Here is a 19,593-nt window from a genome sequence, read left to right as displayed (position 1 = left end):
GTATGACCAAAGCATGTTGAGGACTCCCGTTGATAAATATTCAATGCTGTAGAAAAGTCCAACCAGCTAATAAACAAATTCTTATATAAAAGTTACTGCCAGCATCTTTTACTCTCGATAAAAGCTGTCATCTGCCGGTTATGTTTGTGATCATAGAATAGATCCAAAAACGTTCATCATATATGCCTTATCAGTGGCTTGATAACTGAATTGTATTTATTCCATCTTCACTGGTTCTTTCTCTTCTGTCTGTAAAGGTTTTATTATCAAAATAATCAAATCAATCCTCAGTAAATATTTTTGAAAGGGAAACTGTTGATCAATTATAATGATGATCAGCCAAATCTAAGTAAGCAAAATTATGTAACCACTCTATAACATCAGTCAGGTATTTAGTAGCACAATCTATTCACAGAACTCCATAATAGCCCCACTGATGTTGTACAATGGTATCAGTTTCGAGGGGTTCTATCGAGTTATAGTCTCATCAGATTCGGTCAATCAAATCTGAAAAACTTAGCGATAAATGCATTGGCCCAATTTGAAGATTTTAGAATGAAACCACACCGTTTCTCCGAGCACTTACCTTGAAACGTTTCTCCTGCGGCTGCAACGAGAAGGGTTGTCCGATGTTGAAGGAGAGCGGGGATTTGTCCTGGACATGGTGAGTTTTCATGTGCTCCTTCAGAGGCATGGCCTGAGTGTAGCTCTTACCACAGATCTGACAGACGAAGGGACGCTCGCCAGTGTGGAGGCGGCGATGCACCACCAGCGAGGACGGCTGGGTGAAACACTTATTGCACTCCTCGCATTTGTAGGGCTTCTCTCCTGTTGAAATATGCGCCATCATTTCAAGAGTATTAGTTGATATATTGGCAGTTATTGCAGCTCAAACGATTGCATATTTTTCTATTAATTAGTCTATCAGTCGATTAATTAGTCCATAAAAGAGATCCCAATCTGTTTAATGCTAAACGGACAAATCAAAGCATCCCAAAATGGTTAGGTGAAAGAAAGATATCTTACCAGTGTGGATGCGGATGTGATGCTGGAGAGATGCTGGCTGGGTAAATCTCTTGTTACAGTACTTGCAAACGTAGGGTCGCTCCCCAGTATGGGATCTCATGTGGCATCGTAGACTCGCACTTTGGGTAAATCTCTTTCCACACTACGGATATCAAAGTTACTATTTTGTCAGTAAAACCGAATGAAAAATCTGTCCATTTGGTTAACAGGTGTTTGCCTTTTACAACCGATGTTGCAAGCAGGATTTGGTATGGAGATAGTCGAAAAGAGAGGCAGGAACGTGATATATAACAATGTAAGATATCACAGATATGAATTGAACTATACCTCAGTGCATCGGTAAGGTTTTTCTCCGGTATGTAGGCGTTCGTGGCACTTCAGATTAGAGATCTGAGTAAAAGCTTTGTCGCAGTAGTGACAATGGTAGGGCTTTTCTCCCGTGTGTATTCTCTCGTGAACAAGAAGAGCACTTTGTTGTGAGAAAATTTTCCCACAAAACCGACACAAGGACCTGGATGAATTTTCAATTTAGAACATGGACTGAGAAGTAACTATAGTCGATAACTTCTTGTGTTATGGTAAATAGCTCTGAAAGCAGATAGATCAAACCATCTTGCAAATCTAATCAGGTCATCTCAAACATGAAATAGATAAGTTTAGAGTAATATCTTACCCTGGTTTGGGAGGACGCGTACTTTTGGTTCCTTTAGCAGTAGGCGTAGTAGTGGTTGTACGCGCAGGTGGAGGAGGGTTGTTCAAATTATGAACCATGGCAAGGAGGGGGTGGTTAGCAAAGTTTTGACTCAGCAGTGACATGTCGAAGGAGAGACCTCTCACAGCTGCAGCAGGAGTTGGTAGAAATGATCGGTTCTGAGAGTTCGTGAGACCTTTTAGTAACAGACTGTTGCTTTCTCCTCCTATTAATCTTCTTTTCATCATCTCCTCTCCGATCAGTCTCTGGAGGAGATTTTAAAATGTCAATCGACAATCGATAGTTTATAATTATTGATCCTAGCCTGCTAGGAAAATGAAAGATTTTATTCAACAAATTAGTACGTGAAATCTTAAGGAAGGATTTGTATTTTCATATTGTAATTCAGATAGCTACAGAAATATTACCTGAATATGAAGAGCTATATCCGCAGGATTGTTCTCATGAGTGACACCAGGTTGCTTCAGTGGTGTTGGTGAGGGACCAGGTGACATGAACACAGATGATAGTTGTGATTGCAGTGCATCACCAGACGCTAACAGACCATCACCAGACGCTAACAGACCATCACCAGACGCTAACAGACCATCACCAGGCGCTAAGAGACCATTATCAGGTGCTAACATACCGTTATCAGGTGCTAACATACCGTTATCTGGTGTTCTCACCTCGCTTGAAGGAACCTGAAAACTTCTGTCTGGTGACGCCAGCATTTTGTTATTAGTTGAGCTTATCACCAACTTTTCATCGGAAGTTGTCGATCCAATGCCTTCAGTGGAAGTCACGTCACACTCCGTTGAAATGTTAGGGTTTGATGACAGAGTGGGTGAGTCTCGTGGTGGAGATATAACAGCATCAGGCCTCTCAGTGATGGGTTCTGATTTGATCTCCATATGTATAGGGTCTGAGGTGCTAACGGTAGAAGAGAATGGAGAAGAAGTGCTTACGACAGGAGAGAAGGAAGAAGAAGTACTGACTGTAGGAGAGTGGAAAGTGGAGGTGGGCTGCAGTGTTTCGTGTCCTGAATAGATGTCAGTTTATGGAAAATAGTTCTTTGGTGCGATGAATGATGATTGATGAGTCAACTTTAAAAAGTTAAAACGGTATAAAGAAGATCGCAATTCCCTTAAACGAATTCGAGCATTATTTAGAGATCCTTACCTTGCGCAGCGATCAGGTGACTGTCGATGTGTTTCTTGATGCCGACACACAACTGGACTAGCTCCTCCAGCTTATTCCCCGGAAAGACCAAAGAAGTGGGTAGTCCAGGCATCTCCTCCTTCAAACAACCGGAGCTCTTGGTGAATCCGTCCATCTCGAGCTGGCTGCAGATCAGGGAGTAGAGCAGTGCCTGGTCGTCCTTCGTCGGTAGCCAAGTCGTCATACTCATCATCATTAAACTGAAAATTGGCGATAAGGAGGACTGACTGAGATTGCTATCTTGCAAATGAACAGCAGTTCTAAAAATTCTAAAAATGAATAGTTCAACTTCAACAATGTGGAGTACTGCGCAATCTCCGCAAAGTTCGCGTGAAAATCAAATTGGTCCCAACGAAATTTAAGTAACATCAGGTTGTTGGTGCACGAGCTGGATCCTAGAGAACAAGCGAGAGAGTTATATAAATCTAATATGATTACTTCAATTAGGTGTATGGAGCAAAAAAGATATATTCTGGGGCCGGCTGAAATCACAAAATTTGACACGGAGTGGAAGAAAATCGAATTTTGATTGGACATCGAGCTACTACAATGGACCGTGTCTCAGATTTTTACAAACAATTGGCAAATAAATTGCGATCAATGGTTTTTACTTCTGATCGATGCTGCGTCGCAGCGTTTCAAAACGATATTGTCCGAAAAATAAAATAGTACACTCGATACAATAACTCAAATATCGAGATTTGCAAAAATTTGTCTGATATTTGAGAAATAAAGGCATGTAATATCACGTGGGATATTGGCTTCGCTAAAAACAGCTATCTGACCCTGATTGCTATTGTCGTTCCCGAACAATGAATCATTTAAAGTCTGCAAAGGGAGAGTTTCAGCTACTAGAAGTACTAAATGAAATCAAGTAAAATGTAGATGCGGGATAGTTTGACACGTGCCGTGTGCACGCGAGAAGGTGTTCCAGAATTACCTCCCCGACTCTAGTAGCACCAGGACCTGCATTACATGAAAATAAATTTTAGTAGGTGCCATGTATAATCGTAGCCTCACGGAAAAAGAACAATTCTAGTTTATCGGGCGGCTAATCCGGAGTTCGATTAACGACACGCGCTGGAAATAGTTGACTAATGTGCGGACAATACTGGCGGCTCGGTAATTTTGCACTACGTTATAGTACGGTCCTACAACATCATCATCCGCCCCCGCTCTCCTCTTCCTACTCACATAGAATTGATGACAGCTGTAAATTGGTCTCTCTCAACATTAGCCTATAGATTAAACGAAATTTTCTTGTTCAGAAAGTGGGCAGAATGGTAGAATACTGGTCGGTGGTGGTGCCTAACGAACAATTTCTGGGAGTCCCGTGTGGGGCCGGGGTGAGATCTGGAAAGGAGAACCTCAGATACTTAAAATCAATTAATGGCACTTACTACTTAAGTACTCAACTTACCAGAGTGGAGAGTTTTTCGGATCGTCTATCAGCCAAAGGACGAGATTAATTAGCTTGGTTCTGAAAACGGAAGGAAGGGTTAGATCCGGTGCTGAATATTGTCGAGAGGTGCATTATTCGATTCACACAGATCACCAGATTCTAATTTCGGGCCGCAATAGTTTAATGTGAAAGCTGAATTCTAAAATCCTTAATTATTCAATCTTTGATGTTTGGTTTATAATCCCCTTTACTTTCTTCTGATATTGTAATAGTTTACGTTCAGTGAAATATTACTTTTGTCAATGTTAATAAAATGAAACAAATAAGATATCAACTACATTGCTACGTAAACGTATTGTTCTCAAAATGTCTATCTGTCATGAATGATGTATAGGTTAAATCAATTTAGATAAGGCCCGGCCTTTACCTCCAAATGTAGACTGTTTAAATCACTTTCATAGCACCAAGAAAAAAACCAATCCGGGAAATCTACTAAATGTCATAATCATAAAACTAAATATAATGTTAGACACACTCAATCAAAATTTATTTATTATATGACACTGTGCCAACGACACTGAATCTGTTGACATTGTATTGACAAATATATTGTCACAAATAAATAGACAACTTCTGTCCTGAGAAGAAAATCCCAATTTCAGTTTCGACCATTAGTCATTGATCTACTGGAGAGACTGGAAAAGGGGGTAGGGGTCAGGCTCCTCTGGATGTTGGATTTGGCCCTGCCCAGGGCTGGAGAACTAGGACAACTCTTGATCTGCGAACCGGGAGAATCCACAAGATACGCCTGCAGTCTCATCTGAAATTGTTGTGTATTAGATGTGTGGTTGGTTAGCTTTAGGGTGAGAGGCTAAGACAGATAAACTCGTGCTAGATGGCTCTTGCAGATCTATAATTTGAAATCAGAGATCATATTATCTTATTCTATAAAAAGGAATCCACAAAAAGATTAAAAAGGTTCGGAACATGCGTATATTTATGGTTTTTTTTTTAATCAGTTAGTACTTAGCCAGCAGTCAGAATGCAGAAGGCCAAGGTGTTTTCCCTAAATTTTTAGTTTAACTGTTGAGTTAGTCACGTACGGGTAATCGATTACCGTGCTGCAAGGCAAATGATCACCTTATGTTAAAATATATGTCCCGAAATTATCAGCCAGTTTATAATACAAAAATAGGAAAATTCGTTCAATGACTGTCTCTTAAAGAAAATCTATAGGCCAAAATTCCAAGAAACATTGATTTTTTTTATGCATTACAGCTGGCTAAATTGTAGCATCATGCATTTCAAACCATCATCACACTAAAGAACAACAACATCAATTAAGAGGCTTGTTGGAGCATATGCTGGCACAACAAACAATTTACTTCGTTATCGTTAATTTCTTAAATTGACATTTTGACGAGGGGACCGGACATTTCACCCCTCAAATGTCGGAAACGATAAAAACCATTTATATATTAACACGTTCTTCGAGTTTTCATGTTTCATGCAATACATACAAATATTTCCTTTAAGCTGCGAAGTGTATGAGGGCACGTTGAATTAGACGTAACTTGAGTCACCTGACCCGCGTGGACTCGTTGTCCAGACTGTCATTTTATTTAGCCAATAACGACAGCAATGACTACTATTGCTGCTGAGTGCTGTTAAACCACCGTTGAAGGTATGTTCGTTAGCCTGCGCAGATCATAAAATCGACATCATGCAAAAGCTAATTCTTAATTTAATTGCGGAATTAAATCTTATGATGTTGAAGAGTAAAGATGCTGAATTTGACGAAAGCTTAAATGAGAGTCTACGTGATGCGGGCTTCACAAGTAACGGCAAGGTATTATAGCACACACATAAATAGCGTTTAGTGTTTACCGCGTTCCTTCCTGTTGCCACAGCGTGACAGCGTCTTGCCATCCAACTTAAAAAAGCAGGAGTAAGCCATTTACTAAAGATGTTCATAGTGGTAGATGGGGGTGAAAATATTTTTCTATCGTGATTTTATCCGAAATGAATTCGGATGATTGACTTATTGATCGTCTACTTACTTGATCGAATTTTTTATTGATCACCTTATTGATTGATTAATTGATCGATTTTAATGAGGCCTTTTCCATCTCAACAGCCAGATTCAAACCAAAATCATGCAACATCAGCACATTTATTCCAAACATTCCTTCATTCTCACGTTTGTTTAAAATAAGTATTTTCATGAAAATATTTAATTAAGTTACAACACGAAGAGCACTGAAACCTACTATCTACTTCATGGTCATGATTCGTATACCTACAGAGAAAGCATATAAAATTAAAGGGTTTAAAAGTCAGCCTGATGTTTTAAAATAAACTGAAATACCCACTAACAACTCTGTGAAAGAGTTCTGATAAAGATAATAAATAAAGAGCTGGTATTAAAGCCCCTCTCATTCTATATTTGTTCTACGTTGATATTTTGATTAGATTGTTCATGTACCGATGGGGGGCGGGGGTATATGGTCTCCATTTCTTCAATGTACTTCATCACTGCCTGAAGGGTATAAAATAAAGTCAAAGATTAAGAGTTTAAATGAGAGATAGAAAAGCTGCACTTGGCCGTAAATATAAAGGCGGGTTAACTAGATTAACATTTCCTACTTAGTCCTGGGGGTTGCTCATGAAATATTTTAAAGACTCACCCTTCGTTCAAAAGCCTTCGCCATGTCGTAAGCTGTCTTGCCAAACTGAAATAATCGAAAATGAGTTCAGTAAATAATGACGATTTATTTTCAAGTTAAACCCAACCAAAAACCAGGCACCGAGAAAGGTGCCTGATAACTGATAAAAGACGAATGGTAATGATAGAAATAACTCTGGATAGTGGATATTGATTATTGATAAAGAATTGTGAAGGTCGTTATATACTGAAATTATACCTATATGTTAGAATATGTTATATGTTAGATTAATATGTAACTAATATGTATGTGTCCTTCTATACTTCAAACCGCCCTTTACTAACAACATATGCAGTTCTATAGACCAATGAATGGTCAATGACAAAGTCTATTATCTACTTAACCATATACAACTGGTAAGAATTGTTATGCAGAGTGCTCTAACTTTGCCAATCAGAGAGCTTTACTGTATGAATGAAACTGAAGAATAACAGCGAACTAGTGGTTTCACATGATGGAGCTAGGCACTGATCATCATCTTCACATGAAGCTTTTTTTCACCGCATACCGCAATTCAATTCTCGAGTTTCAATTATATATTAGTAAATACGCATTGAAATAATATAATTTAATGACTGATAATATGAGAGCCGCGCACTGACACAACTGTTAGGCTGGCTCTTAACGATTAAAAAGTAGCAGCAAAATGATGTTCGCGCGTTCCATATATTTCAGAGACTACAGAACTACTTGCGTATTTGATAAGAATTTGGGGGCATCGGCTAAATACAGAAGACAAAATTCAATTAAATGCTATCCGGAACAACCCTTTCCAGTCTTAATTCCGTGAACTTGACCCGAAAAAGGACGGGCAGTTAGTCCCAAGACAAAGGGATTGTAAGAAATATGGGAAGTGCCCTCTGAATACTAATCAAGTGATTGAAAGTTTTAGGCGGGTAACGTTACAAGATACAACAAACAGACCTCATTTTCTGTCCACAGATCTGCTCCATTTTCTACCAGCAGTTCCACCATCGCCTTGTTACCGTTCAGACAGGCTGCCTGAGAATGTCAGAGTTGTATTTCACATTTACGACCTCGCATATTTCAGTGCATAAATGAAGGTAACCATGGGGAGGTGATGTGAATTTCCCTCAAAAAAATCGAGCTAGAAAACAGTGGGTACGATTTACGTCATTTAATTGCACGCATGTCTATTTAAATGCACGCATACCGAATGGAAGATCGGTCTTTAAGAAAGCAGAAATCAAACATTGGTTCAAATCAAAGTCATAATTTCCTACCATCAGAACAGGTTTGCCAGAGAGGTCTTTGAAGTTGACGTCAGCCCCTTTATCGATGAGCATCTGAAATTAGAGCGGGCGTACACTTTGTGTAAAATTACATAATTGAGAATACTGGGCAATATATATCGAGAGAAGGTCAACTGTATGTACTCTGTAACCATAACGAGAAGACACTGGTCTCCGTAATTTAATCAGACTGTGGCACAGGATGGTGCCATAATCGTTGGACGTTAGCAATTGTGCATATTATAATATGATAAAATATTGCACCTAAGGTTTGGGACGTATGACTGAAACCGGTAAAATCACATCTTTTGGATTCAGGGGATTTCTGATGATTTTTATTTCTTTTTATGGCTTTGCCTCATAAATAAAACGTTTAAAGTCGGTACGTGTGTTTAGATATATTCACATCGCCAACCGTATGAAGAGATTATCATTATATATATATAAACCCCTCCGGGTTAGAATAAGATTCTGATAATCCCGGCTCCCGCTAGATAGATTATGATAATCCCGGCTCCCGCTGTTAGTTTTTTCCCGCTGAATAGATAACCCCGGCACAGCTTCTATAATCCCGCCCCGCTAATTTGGCTCAACAAGATTTGTTTTGTTTTGATATTCCATGAGAATTTCAACCGCGCACTGTCACGTGTTTTGATGACGTGTATCACGTGACTAACTACTACGGGGCGCATTGGTAAAAAATGTCACGTGACCTATGGCTTAACGTAAGAACTGTAAATACACTTGATCTACGTATCGGTCTTACTGCAGGCGCTGGCAAAACTCCAGCACACTGCTTATGGCTTACATTACTTAAACTCTTACATTACTTGGACCAGTTCCAGAAATTGTCTCGACAGTTACATTTGTCCAGTTAATTTTGTCGTAGCAATTGCCCTGTTTGATATAAGCCATGAATTATAGTCGTCTACTTTGATGAACTTCATGTCCATGACACGATATCATTATTAGCTCCACCTTTTATCGCTTGCCAGGCTTAACTCGACGCCCCTTATCGATATTCATTCAACGTTCTGACTGAGGAATAATGTTTAGATATAACGCCAATTTCAAATGTCATAGTACCTTAGTTGTATTTATTTGGTAGTATAATATACTCCCCAATTCCATTTCATATTTCCATACTGATCTCATATAGCTAGAATTATGAAATTTGTTGATCCTAGCACTAACCCGGAGGGGTTTATAACACATAACACCGGCACGCTTAAGTTATATTAAAATAACCCCTCGTGCTAAAGCATGTCGGGGTTATTTTCATAATAATCCCTCGTGCTTCGCACTCGAAATTATTATAAATTTTTCCCGCGCGTCGCGGGAAAAATTGAAATATAATCCCTGCGCATGCCGGGGTTATGTGTGTTATAACTTTATAACGCTTCATTACGGCGCAGCTGTCCTTAACTCTTGAAGCTGCGACTTAATTGAATTGGTGGAAGTGAGCTAGAACTGAGTACATATTTTAAACATATTTTCCAACCACGTTTCTTTATTATAAATAACTTTTGAAACAAGCACGTTGTTCGACACTTTTTAAAATACTGCATTAAAAGGATTTATCATGTATGAACGACGACAGCGTGTTAAAACAATTTCATAACACGATCGCTTTATATAGTGATATCTATATTATAATACTAACAAAAATATGACTCCTGAGACAATTTGAACTTTCTGAAAGTATGCTAACTCTTAATTTAACAAGCATATTAATTTAAGATACTGACTTCGACATTAAATATTCGCTTGACACACGACAGGGTATTATCTGACAATCAGTAAATATTCTAATCTATTGATAGAAGAAAACGATATAGAGTTTCGCTAATAAACGCGCCACGAAACCTAGGCTGAAAGACGACGCCAATTATTAATGATGATAATGTCGAACGTAAATCTGCAACAATGTTAGCAAGTTGCAACTGCAATTCTTGTTTAAACCTCTGCTTAGTGCTTAGTAGTAAGTTAATTTAAAATTATATATTTATATACTATGATTCATAAGCGGTCACAAATGTGTAAATAATCTTGATCTTAAAAGTTTGTTTCCAATTTAGGAGGTGTGGCCTCAGGGCCTCAGGCAGGATGCTTGGACGAATTTTCCAACTTGATATTAAAGGGTTTTTCTATGCTAACTAAGGGGAAGAGATTTGAAATTTCGAAGAATTTTCTAATGATAATGGATTATGTGACATGATTATGATTCGAATTTTATAACATTATTTGAATCATTACGAGATTGATCTTACAGAGAGGATCCGAATGACGAGTTACAGTTACCTTAGCGATGTTGACGCTCCCATTTACGGTAACAAGTCTCATAAGGGGTGACCAGCCTGATCTAGAATCAGGATCATCCACCTGAAAAAATATTTTAATAAACAGTTGTAATAACAGCTAGGTTTTCGCTCGAGTTTTGGGATGATCTCAAAGAGGTTAGGGCTTTACTGTCCCATCAAAATAAGGAATCAGATCGAAACATCTATGATCTAAATCTTTGGTTCAATATTCATTATAAATGGGTTTAAATGGAAACATAATTTGTTAAACAAGTTGTTTGTAAGCCGTGGTAGGAATCCTCGTCGAGCCCCGAATTGCATTACAAGGGTTATTGATACAATGTGTCTTATGTCTCCCTGGTAACCGACCCTTTGTTTGAAGGATGAGGATAATAACTACTATGCAGTGTATTTCATTGTAGATACCAGATTATCATACTGTAGCAATATCACATGTTTACATCTGGGATTATGAGTGAGCCGCATTCCAACCATACTGTAGCAATGTTACATGTTTACATCTGGGATTATGAGTGAGCCGCATTCCAACCATACTGTAGCAATGTTACATGTTTACATCTGGGATTATGAGTGAGCCGCATTCCAACCATACTGTAGCAATGTTACATGTTTACATCTGGGATTATAAGTGAGCCGCATTCCAACCATACTGTAGCAATGTTACATGTTTACATCTGGGATTATAAGTGAGCCGCATTCCAACCATACTGTAGCAATATTACATGTTTACATCTGGGATTATAAGTGAGCCGCATTCCAACCATACTGTAGCAATGTTACATGTTTACATCTGGGATTATAAGTGAGCCGCATTCCAACCATACTGTAGCAATATTACATGTTTACATCTGGGATTATAAGTGAGCCGCATTCCAACCATACTGTAGCAATGTTACATGTTTACATCTGGGATTATAAGTGAGCCGCATTCCAACCATACTGTAGCAATGTTACATGTTTACATCTGGGATTATAAGTGAGCCGCATTCCAACCATACTGTAGCAATGTTACATGTTTACATCTGGGATTATGAGTGAGCCGCATTCCAACCATACTGTAGCAATGTTACATGTTTAGTGTTTACATCTGGGATTATAAGTGAGCCGCATTCCAACCATACTGTAGCAATGTTACATGTTTACATCTGGGATTATAAGTGAGCCGCATTCCAACCATACTGTAGCAATGTTACATGTTTACATCTGGGATTATGAGTGAGCCGCATTCCAACCATACTGTAACAATGTTACATGTTTACATCTGGGATTATAAGTGAGCCGCATTCCAACCATACTGTAACAATGTTACATGTTTACATCTGGGATTATAAGTGAGCCGCATTCCAACCATACTGTAGCAATGTTACATGTTTACATCTGGGATTATGAGTGAGCCGCATTCCAACCATACTGTAGCAATGTTACATGTTTACATCTGGGATTATAAGTGAGCCGCATTCCAACCATACTGTAGCAATGTTACATGTTTACATCTGGGATTATAAGTGAGCCGCATTCCAACCATACTGTAGCAATGTTACATGTTTACATCTGGGATTATGAGTGAGCCGCATTCCAACCATACTGTAGCAATGTTACATGTTTACAATCTGGGATTATAAGTGAGCCGCATTCCCACCATACTGTAGCAATGTTACATGTTTACATCTGGGATTATAAGTGAGCCGCATTCCAACCATACTGTAGCAATGTTACATGTTTACATCTGGGATTATAAGTGAGCCGCATTCCAACCATACTGTAGCAATGTTACATGTTTACATCTGGGATTATAAGTGAGCCGCATTCCAACCACCAGTCTCTGGATCGGATCCCGTCTTCTTCTTTTGACCTCACACTTCACGCCACAAAATTGACTTTTAGTTTTCAGATGCCACACATAACATGATAACAATTTCTGGACGCATGCAAGCCTTCAAGTGTGCGCCATGTTTACTGATTTACATAGCAGTATTCTGTGCTGAATACTTGCGATGTCACGGCAATCTCAGCAGTGTCTTCCAATTTTGTTCACGTGAAGGAGAAACAGTTGATGTAATGTGTTGACTGGAGCAACATGCACGCTTGATTATTTATCTTTAATATGACAGCCAAAGTTACTCTGTTTTAAACAATGCAAATGGACAATGAGTTTAACACTGTAATCCACCCTCTTTTCATTAAAACCACCGCTGATTTTGAGGCTTTGTGGTCTGGAATGTTTAATTATGATTGATTCAAAGAAATTTGGATTGGATCCCAGATAGAATTTGTAACAATAGCTTGTTGGATGAATGGTTATTCAAATTCAGTTTGATCAGGTTGCAAATTGTAGTTACAGCAAATACACGAATTTCCTGTTTATTAACATGAACACTTCATTCGATAAACTAAAATGCTCGCATTAACGCTATAAGTTTTTTAAATTTTTAATCGCTTAAAAATTTAGCCACTGATGTTAAATTCCATTCTTTATCAATTGGCTCCAGTTCATTTCGTTTAAATTGGGTGTCCAATGACCAATTGCAGATTGCAGATTGATATCCCACATTTTTGTGATAACACGTTGATTCACAGATCATGCCAATTGTAAAATAAGACTTCTGATATGAGCGGTATTAACCTCCAATATGAGCGGTATTATATGTTCAGTCTGTAGATTTAACCAGGAGACTTGTACGAATAAACGTAAATCTGTGAATTATTGGTTGTAAATTTCCCCATCAATCTAGCACAATATACCACGTACAATTTTAATATCATATAGGTGAATTTTGCATAAATAATTTGAACACCACATTTCATCACATTAAATAGAACTTTTTTTCTGAAAATATCAATATACAGATGAGGCTTGATCTTGAATCGAATTAAGAAATTATTTGCATTAACATGAAATAAACTATAACTTAAAAGCAGCCCAGTGTTGACTCAGTATCAACTGGATGAACACCTTCAGTTCCTACTACCTAACGTTTGCGAGGTGGGAACACACTGTACAGATTATAGAGGTGTCACTCAACTGCTCGACAATCAACATGTAACCAATTCGGGGCAGCTTTGTATTGAACCTGCGGAACTCGTCCCTTTCTTTTCAGATTCTGAACCAGTCTAAAAACTCGAATTGGCACATATTAAATTTAGGTCGTGCTTGCAAGTCATCAATATCCTAACCGCATTTCAACATGACTCCACTAAATGCTCTAAAATATCGTGGGTCGAAATTCAGTGAGTTGAACTACATGTGTGGGAAATAAAAGATGCTTATGTCAAAATAATTTTTAAGAAATCTGGCGACTTGCATCCCATCATCTTTGGACCATTTTTAAAATCATTAATTTCGATTAAATTAGCAGTTCTACTAATACTCCATTTCTGCAAGCAATATTTACACAGACTTTGGAGTGAAAACTTTGGAGTGAGGTTGGTTCTGGAGAAAGATATTTATTATTCCACAATCTATTACCGAAGGACCTCATGCTTCGTAAAATTAATTACTCTTGTTTCTGCAGAAAGCAGCGCCCGGTAAATAATTCACAATAGCAAGCTGCCGCTTCAGGCCAAGCTGTTCGGGGTAATGAAAGTGAAACGTGGCCTTCAATTTGCAAATGAAGGTAAAATGTACAGTCAGTCTTACGTTGTCCGTTTCATCAAGGATCTTTTCGATAACATTCGTGTGGCCTCCGTCGATCGCCCAATGAAACGGAGAAGCGCCTGAAAGGCAAAATGTGTTTTAATTATAAAGATTAATGCTCCGGCTCACGGATAGACGTAGAAATAAAGTAATCAAAATACCAGCTCCGCAAAACGTTAGCAGATGCTGCTGTTCGGTTATTAGTTTGGTAAATAAGGTCTTATTATTAGAACACTGCAATATGGACTGTGGACATTACATTGAATGAACTTCAGTATGTTCGTAAATCTGAATAGGTCCTTACTGACTGAGAAGCAAAGAACAGATTTGTTTTCAGACGTGACAGCACTTCACAGACGTAATGGACTACTTGCACTTGATTGATTGACTTACAGCCTAGCCTGTCATGTTTGAAAACAAGTATTCCATGCTACCAGTAAGCTCCACCGAGCCAGTATATTGAGTAGAATACAAGTAGCTCCTAAATATTGCTTCTAGATATATTAGCTTCTAAATATTGCTCCTAAATATATTAGCTTCTAAATATTGCTCCTAAATATATTAGCTCCTAAATATATTAGCTCCTAAATATATTAGCTCCTAAATATATTAGCTCCTAGATATTGCTTCTAGATATATTAGCTCCTTAATATTGCTTCTAGATAATCTATAGATATTGCTTCTAGATATATTGCTTAGTGTGTAGTCCCGCACGAGCTCCCACAGTCCGCACCTCAGTCGACCTCGCACGATCGAGTAGACTGCAGTGCGCTCAGCAGGGGGTACTGAAATTACCTGACTTACCTGACTTGTCTTTTACAGTCCATTTAGCGCCGAACTCCACCAACGCGTCAACACAATTCACGTTTCCATGGTAACACGCCAACATCAAGCTGCCGTCAATTGTTTGATGTTAATATAATCTTCATCACAAAACATTGGTAAATGTGATATGATATGAGGAGAATGCCCAACCCACATCGAGTTTTTATCAATCCAATATCGATTGTTTTAATGAATCTGTAATGTAATAATCGGATTGCCACTCGATTTCAGGGCAACATCATCGCGTGAGTGATGCAGCAGTCGCCACTCGCCAGCCAATGGTAAAATCAGAACTTCAACTGGGACTGAGTAAGTTACCCATTAACCACGGTAAACATATTACCAGGGATGCTTAATAAGAGAGTTTCAGTATCCATGACAACGTAAAACTATTATGCAAAAGTAGCTATAAGTGGGGCTTGGTTATTTTGTGTGACAATTCTAAGAAGGTGTGTGTAGGTAACATGCTACCGGTATAGTACCAGCGATAAGTAGGCTGAGTCTGATAATGGGCCATAGAAATGGGAACGAGATCGAGACCATGTAACATGAGATGTATTGAATGCGGTGATAATTACAATTTATTGTTATGAGGTAAAAATGTAGAGAAGAGACCGCTGCAATTAATTGATTAATTATCCCTCCTCCATTGTAGTAACCAAAATCTCAACTCTGAGCCGACTTTTTAGTCGGAATGGCGAAAGAATACTCTTACTTTTATTTCACAGCGTCATTATCATATACAAGCTACAATCCGCATAGAAAATGTCGGACAGTGAGTGGTCCTCGTGTTTGATGTAAAGTAATACAAAATAAGTTTGTCAGAATTCAAAATAACAATGCCAGAAAGTATTTTCTTTATTTTTACCTGTCTTTTCCAGCAGAGTTTGAGTATTTCATGTTTGCGTTGTGGTCCAATAATATCTTAGCAATGCTGAAAGGATTTATATCAGTTTTTATCAATACTAACTCCGAAATAACATGTTATTCGGTGGACGAAATTTAAACTTTTCAGCCGTTTCTCCAACTCAATAATAAGTCAATACTTACTCGTCATACCCCTTGACACAAGCATTCATTAACGGCGAGTTTCCCATTTTGTCGGGCGCATTGATAGCAATATCCCTGAAAAATTGAACTTGAAGTGGAGATACCACCACAGACAGACGCTGAAACTAGAGCTTTCAGATATCAACCGTAACTAATTTTTCTCATTTATAAATCAACATGCCACCCAGATTGAGTTACATGCTCGAGAATTGCTCATATCATGTTAACTAACTATGTTAACATGTTGTATAAACAAACTGTGTTATGTCTCTGTTAACACAATTTTAACACGTGCAGAGTAATTAGATTTTACGAAACAATCTTCACGGAGTGAACATACTCGTCAGCAAGAAGTTTCTTTAATCCAGAAACACTTCTCGTTGTGACCACTCTGTGTAAGTCTTCTCCTGTCATGGGCTTATCTGAAGAGAGGTAATTCAAATGTAGAGAGATGCATATATGTGTGAAGTGTTTTTAGACGACGTGAACAATGTTGACAGTAATTTTTAAAGGCCCATTTTATTAAAAGCAATTCTGGCCTATGAAATGTATGCTTGATATTCATCAGTCAATACATTAATCATGTGCATCGCATCTTTTTTTCATGTGTTCAGATCCATTGCATGATCAACAGATCGCGTACATATACTGTGAATTGTCATGTAAATTTGTGGGCCACAGAATTCAAAAGCATTTCTGACGAAAAAAAAAAACAATCGAATTCATGAAATTTTATAATGAATAGAGTCATTTTTATTGCGCTTCAAAAAATTACCACAGCTTTACAAAGATCATATCAATAGTAGATTGTAGCTTTTCTCAGAATTGTGAAGATTTAGGCGAAATTGCTCTCAAAACACCGTTAAATAATAAATATCCTTGAAAACGAAACATTTTTGGCACACCTTGCATCTATTGCATCGTATTGCCAATAATTGAAAAAAATCTATTTAAACTTACTTTTAGTGACGACTTCGGTTACAGGACTCCAGTCACTGTTCTCTTCGCCCATTGTAAACCTCAATCTGAACTTGTAGCATGTCTCGTGTGTTAAATCTCTTACTTCAGTCTTCTTCCCAAACCCTCTGTGGGATAGATATCTTCGATTTAAAATCATTGATAGTGCAATACTCTTAAAAATTAATTGGCCCAGTGCAGGGACAAAAGGATTTCGCGGCATGTACGAAATCGCGAAATTTCCCATTCTCCGCGACAAATTTTATGTATAGTTTAATGTATAGCCTGTTAAATTTCGCGGTACCACGATTTTTGGCCAAAATAATCGCGAAATCCTTTTGTCCCTGGCCCAGTGTCATCCAGTCAATATACAGGATGACCCAAAAAAGGGCAACCAATTGATTGTGGGCAGCAGATGTTATGTGCTGATTTGATACCTGATCGGCTCTAACAGAGCTGCTGACTCGTTAGCATGCAGCTGAGTACCGGACACCTAATCAGTTAATGAGGTGGTCAGCCGATCCTATGAGCTGATTAGATCTTGCAGCTATTGACAAGATGGATTACATGATCGTCTGGATATTCTGGAGCATGATAGCACATGACTTGAAACTGAGACGAGTTATTAACAAAAGCAACTTGGTTGCCTTTTTTGGGACACCCTGTATTATTGCACTGTAAAGTTGACTTAAATATGCCAACATTTTCATTAATTTCCTGATAAATAGCGTGTACATCAGAAATATGTCATAAACCAATATTACAGAACTGACGTATAGATAGTCTCATAATCTTCTTCATTTGGTGCACATAGTTGAATCAGTACTGAAATGCGAACATCTTTTGACTTTGGAACTTTCCAGAACAACTCAGCACTGTGATGAGTGACTTTCCCCGGTACAGGAGGGTTTGGCCTATCCAGCCCTGTCAAAGAAAGTTTTGTTTAATCCATTTAAGTTCAAAAATTCATATCACAGAAAAAACTTTTCTATTTTCTCATCCATTAAAAAATTTAAAAACTGTTTGGTTGAATGTGATAATTAAGAACTGGAGGAGCAAGTCATCAAAATGTGTATTATAATGACTTATCGATGTACAATAAAGCTTTTGTGATGTTTTTAAATAAAGACACATTAAGGTGATAAATGCATTACCTGTCATTTAGAAGATGTAAAGTGAAAATGTCTTACACCATAGCCATAGCAATCGCCTAAAACTATTGGGTTAATACTTGAACAGAAAGAACAATTTAAAAGAACAGGAATCACAATAAGGAAGAAAACCAAAAGAAATATTACACCTGTTGGATACAATCATTAAATAATAGCTTATCACAGTGGCATAACGTTTCATGTCACGCCACTGTCAAGTAGGTAGCACATTACCTTCAGACATGTCCTTGAACAGCTTCTGTCAACTGAAATTACTACTAATCCAAGTTGAGGCAATCAGCCGACGCGCGGCTTTTATGGTTATATATGATATGTTTAATCAGTAATAAAGATCAAAATTCAAATTTGTAAAATTTGTATTCCTTATTATTTTTTTATCAAGACACTTATTTTACTTCGGAGTATTCCAACAGCCACATTGTTACACAAGTGCAACCAGCCAATTACAGGAAGCCGAAGGATTTGTTTTTAGCCAGTGACGGTTAAGGTAGTGTATACCATACTTTCTTCGCCCGAGACTTTGCTGCAATGTGCAGCTCCTCATTTAACCCTCACACCCGATTTCTCGAGTATTCGGCTGAGTAGACAGGGGTGCTGCATAGACCACTCAGGATCCTTAGCTGAACGTCAACGACGCTCACCCCACGACCAGGCAGACAGTGAGATTTGAGCCCGCAACCTCACGATTGCAAAGCTGGCGTTCTAACCAACTACGCTACATGGCCGTAAAATTATTATTATTAAATCTAATAATTTAATTAATTATTAACAAGCCCCTTAACGTGGGCAATAACATACGCTTTAAAAATTATATAAACAAATTCGAGTCTATTTTTCCGATTTTGATAATTGTCTCTTTAGATCTGTTTCTGTCTTTCGTGGGATTTCCCACATCTGCTGGTTGAGAATGCTCATCCTAACATACATGATGCTTGACTGCTTTATTGACCCGGGCAGGTAGGTAGCACAAGAGTAACACGTTCTGACTTTGTAAATTCGTGAATCGTCTGATCTTTTGATTGTCTGATGTTTCGCATATCATTGGATGATCAAACGTATTCGCTGCAATGCGAAAATTTTAAATAATCTACTGTATATTTACTATGTGGTTTTCGGGAGGGAGAATTCAAATTTTGTGAATTTGTACAAAGTTTAACTGTGGGCTGAAGATCAAGAAAACAACAAATTCAAGAAAACAACAAATTTTTATTTAAATCAATTATAGCAACAATTTGAAAAACTTTAAAGCTCTTCTATTACCATGGAATATACTACGGGTATGGTGACTTGGGCTATTGAGTTGTTAAGTAGATTA

At 38.1% G+C, this 19,593-nt stretch overlaps 3 protein-coding genes across 5 annotated transcripts in view; all 3 read right to left on the bottom strand.

Annotated features, from left to right (window-relative positions):
- LOC134811746 (tektin-B1-like) overlaps window positions 1–19,593 on the bottom strand; it is a 74,764-nt gene that overhangs the window by 21,364 nt on the left and 33,807 nt on the right. The gene's annotated exons all lie outside the window — the stretch shown is intronic.
- LOC134812378 (zinc finger protein 74-like) lies at window positions 217–3,122 on the bottom strand. The gene is made up of 7 exons (XM_063819811.1): window positions 2,900–3,122; window positions 2,146–2,759; window positions 1,700–1,983; window positions 1,354–1,537; window positions 1,027–1,168; window positions 587–828; window positions 217–249 (listed from the first exon to the last, which is right to left on the bottom strand). Exons 1-7 carry the CDS (start codon window positions 3,120–3,122, stop codon window positions 217–219), a joined length of 1,722 nt encoding a protein of 573 aa, XP_063675881.1.
- LOC134811778 (fibronectin type 3 and ankyrin repeat domains 1 protein-like) lies at window positions 4,638–18,327 on the bottom strand. 3 transcript variants are annotated; one of them, XM_063818853.1, is made up of 15 exons: window positions 18,261–18,327; window positions 17,880–18,030; window positions 17,110–17,234; window positions 16,490–16,571; window positions 16,150–16,224; window positions 15,968–16,033; window positions 15,079–15,167; window positions 14,278–14,354; window positions 10,621–10,701; window positions 8,311–8,373; window positions 7,991–8,068; window positions 7,028–7,072; window positions 6,826–6,879; window positions 6,611–6,639; window positions 4,638–5,160 (listed from the first exon to the last, which is right to left on the bottom strand). In XM_063818853.1, the coding sequence occupies exons 1-14, from the start codon at window positions 18,265–18,267 to the stop codon at window positions 6,625–6,627; spliced, it is 1,008 nt and encodes a 335-aa protein (XP_063674923.1). In that variant the 5' UTR covers window positions 18,268–18,327; the 3' UTR covers window positions 4,638–5,160; window positions 6,611–6,624. The 3 variants fall into 3 exon arrangements, with proteins under 3 accessions (XP_063674923.1, XP_063674914.1, XP_063674931.1); XM_063818861.1 differs by having other exon boundaries at window positions 5,091–5,160; window positions 6,607–6,639; XM_063818844.1 differs by lacking the exon at window positions 6,611–6,639 and having other exon boundaries at window positions 4,639–5,160.

Source organism: Bolinopsis microptera, chromosome 1, assembly GCF_026151205.1.
Source record: "Bolinopsis microptera isolate Bmic1 chromosome 1, MBARI_Bmic_1.0, whole genome shotgun sequence".
Lineage (NCBI taxonomy): Eukaryota > Metazoa > Ctenophora > Tentaculata > Lobata > Bolinopsidae > Bolinopsis > Bolinopsis microptera.
Note: the sequence above shows the minus strand (reverse complement) of the source record. Positions and strands in the feature narration are given on the sequence as shown.